At 40.5% G+C, this 3,655-nt stretch overlaps 1 protein-coding gene across 1 annotated transcript; it reads right to left on the reverse strand.

Annotated features, from left to right (window-relative positions):
• Positions 1-1,950: 1,950 nt before the first annotated feature.
• On the reverse strand, positions 1,951-2,822 carry LOC149827934 (uncharacterized). The gene is made up of 2 exons (XM_090018605.1): positions 2,652-2,822; positions 1,951-2,178 (listed from the first exon to the last, which is right to left on the reverse strand). Exons 1-2 carry the CDS (start codon positions 2,820-2,822, stop codon positions 1,951-1,953), a joined length of 399 nt encoding a protein of 132 aa, XP_089874731.1.
• Between the last annotated feature and the right edge of the window lie 833 nt (positions 2,823-3,655).

Raw genomic sequence — 3,655 nt, forward strand, 5'->3', positions numbered from 1 at the left:
AAGTGCATGGTTTGGCCGAGAAACTGACTCAAAGTGTGCATGGCAAACAAGATATTTGGTCGAGTGATAGTCTGGTAGACAAGGCGGACGATTAAATGCCGGTATGGACTGGGGTCTTCAAGAATGTCACCTCCCATATTCTCAATCTTAAGATGTTGCTCCATAAAAAATTTGTAGGGTCTAGCTCCTAAATAACTCATATCTTCTAATATATCTAAGGCATATTTTCTCTAAGACAGAAATATGCCTTTCTTGGAGCGGGTCACTTCAACACCAAGAAAATATTTAAGGTGATCAAGATCCTTGAGACAAAACCGATTGTTGAATTCTCTTTTGAGCCATCGATTTCGGATAAATCATTTTTGGTGATGATGATATCATCAACGTATACCAATAGGAATATCTGGCTTTGCTTGAGAAGGTGAGAAAATAATGAGTAGTCTACCTTAGATTGCATGAAACCAATTTGTTTCAAATAGGAAGATAACTTGGCAAACCAATTTCTTGATGATTTGCATGTATACCTCTTCATCTAAGTCACCATATAGAAATGCATTCTTGACATCAATTTAGTATAAGTACCAGTTACAAATGACAGCAATGGCAAGAAGACATCAAACTATGACAAGTTTAGCCACCGAAGTATATGTCACATTGTAATCGAGGCCTTCAATTTAGGTATATCCCTTTGCGACCTTTGTCATAGATAAAGTTTAGTATGTCCCCCATATGTCACAATGGATTAGCTCAAAAGATTTAATCAATGATATTGAGCTACAAGAAAAAAGTAATCTAGCTTGTTTGACTTTATGACAAATAGTGCAATGGTCATTTGATATATGTTCATACACTTTATTGAAATTAACAAGAACTTGTAATCTGAAATTAGATGAACGTCTAAGTCTAAGATGTCAAAGAGAAGAAGAAGCACTTAAAACATGGTTACCATTGATCTCAAGAATATAGAGGTTGCCCTACATCCTACCCTCTCCAATTGTCTTCTTCAAGTGTTGGTCCTGAAATAAACAATAATCATGCTTGAATATAACCTCATATTTTAAATCATGGATTAATTTGCTAACTGAAAGAAGATTAAATCTGAATTTGAGGGACACATAAAATGTTAGACAGATTAATTCCAGAGGGTAACTTGATGTTGCCAACATGTGTTACGGGAATAGATGTATCGTTTGAAAGATTAATAGGACATGTAACAGCAATGGGAGAGATAATATTAGACAACGAGTTGGTAATATAGTCAGTGGCACCCGAATCAATAATCTAATATTGCGATAGAGACAAGCAAACAAAAATTTTAGGAATATTACCTGCGAGGTTGGCCATGGGTGATGAATTTGGGTTACCTAGATTGACAAAAGCTATGATTTTGTCATATTATTCCTGGGGGAGATGGGGGTTAATGATGCTTGGGTTCGAGCTTAGCATCACATGCATTTGCGCTAGCTTGGCTGTTGGAACAAGCATTGAGAGAATTTCTTGGTCTATCAGGAAAACCATGAAGGTGGTAGTATCTCGCCTTGATGTGGCCTAACCTACCACAATGATCACACTTGGGTCGAGTATGTCCCTGGGATGTCTTTGAATAGTCCGACTCATGGGCAAGTGTGGCTCGAAGATCTCACTGCCTTTCTTCTTGCACTATCAAGGCAAATGCCTTGGAGATGCTTGGCAACGGGATCATGATGAGTAGATGGCTCTAGATATATTTATAACTTTCATTGAGACCCATCAAAAATTGTATGAGCCTTTCTCGTTGTTGGAGGTCCTGAATAACCTTCATGGCTCCACATGTGCATGTTGGGATGGTGGTGTAAGTGGACATCTCATTCCTTAACTTGGTAAAATACGTTGCCACTCAAGATTGGGTTTGTTTCATGCATGTTTATAATTTTTTGTTGGATCTGGTAGATCCTAAAAGCATTAATTAGATTAAGAAAAATGCTCTCGGAGTTCTGCCCAAACCTCATCTGCAGATTTGGCATAAATGATGGTCAATGCGAGATCCTTGTGCATCGAGTTAAGGATCCAAGACAACACCATGTTGTTGCAGCGCTCCCACACAACAACATTTGTTGAAGATGGATCAAGCTTCGATATAGTTTCATCAACAAAGGCAAGCTTGTTCTTGGCACTCAATGCCATGATCATGGCTCTACTCTACATGGAATATTTGTCACTCAAAAGTTGTTGTGAGACCAACGAACTTCCCAAGTTGTCAGAATGATGGAGGTAGAAGGGGTTCGATGTTGACTCTGCATTGTGAGAGGGTGTTGCGTGTGCACCCCCGGAACATGCATTGTAGCTACAATCAGGGGCGTAGCTAGGGGGGGGCAGGACTGGGCTGTAGCCCAGTCCTGCCTCCCTAAACAGTTAAATTCTTTTTTTTTTTAAAAGCCCAGTCCTAGCCCTGCCCTAATTCCATATGAAATAGATTTTTATTCATTTTTTAGCCCAGCCCTGACTGCAGCAAATAGTTTGATTTGTCCATATGAAATAGATTTTTATTAATAATTGTAGCCATTTTTTATTTTATCTCAAAAAAAAATTTTTTCGGGGGCGCTGCCCCCGAACCCCCGACTATCACACAAATACATTTTTTTTTCTACAACCCTGTTTGCCCCCCCCCCCACATGAATCCTAGCTACGCCCTTGGCTACAATGCGTGTTTCGGGGTCCCCACTGAGCATCTCGTGGTGCTCATTGGGGCATAGGGGGAGCCGTACATCAGTCTGCAGGATGTACGACTCTCCCGTCTGTATTGTCAACCCATTCTCAGACACGTTGGCATCTACTGAGGCCATTGATGACATGTGATGACTTCAGCCGGCTGAAAGACATGAACAAAGAATGGACTGCAGATGTTGGTAACAACCTCAATCTGCGCCAGTGTTTGAATGGGATCAGCAGATGTGCACGTTAATCAGCTATGGTGATTCCCAGTGAACAGAGAGGCGTAGGACTGCAGTGATCGATGGAGACAGATAAAGCAAACCAGCAAAAAGATGGGAACGTGTTCTTCTTCTTCTCTCTGATCGTTGCAGAGGCTGTCAGGGTGATAGGGAAGAGCTGGGTGGTGCCTTGGGTGAACCTGCAGTCTCAACAAAGGTTTGAGACTGTAACAGTCAGGGAACGTTGGCAGAGGTGTTGCCCAATGAACAGGATGATCGAAAGATCAACTCGAGCGAGGAAACACATCTCGCTCTAATACCATGTTATTTTGGCAGAAGAAGAAAACGAGTAAAAAATGACTGTGTATCACTTTTAATAATTTAGGAAACAGAAAATACATATAGTGTATGGGTCGACACCCACAAGGAAAGATAACTTTCTGACATCTAAGAGGTAAGAGGTATACAGGAGATATACATGGAGGGTTAGGTGGTTACAACAACTTGCAGTGAAACGTTATGGTAAGTGGGTAAACGCTATATGGTAAGTGGGTAAACGCTAATAAGGACGTTGAAAATCTAACCCCATCGGGGAATAATCTATCTCTTGAATGACCTAACAAAAGAAAAAAAAAATCTCTCTTTCGTGTTTACAGCAGTAACCCTACCCTTGTCGGATAGACAGTATGGAAGGGAAATTGCTCAAGTATGAAACAACTCATGAGATCTTCAAATTTTGTCATTTT

This window comes from Nuphar pumila, chromosome 10 (assembly GCF_984573655.1).
Source record: "Nuphar pumila chromosome 10, dmNupPumi1.hap1.1, whole genome shotgun sequence".
NCBI classification, from domain to species: Eukaryota; Viridiplantae; Streptophyta; class Magnoliopsida; order Nymphaeales; family Nymphaeaceae; genus Nuphar; species Nuphar pumila.

Bases quoted from the DNA above. Each gene is read 5' to 3' on its own strand.
- LOC149827934 (XM_090018605.1), bottom strand. From the start codon at position 2,822: ATGGCCTCAGTAGATGCCAACGTGTCTGAGAATGGGTTGACAATACAG. The intron at 2,179-2,651 runs GTGGGGGGGGGG...TATTCCATGTAG, and splicing joins AGGGCGTAGCTAGGATTCAT to AGTAGAGCCATGATCATGGC.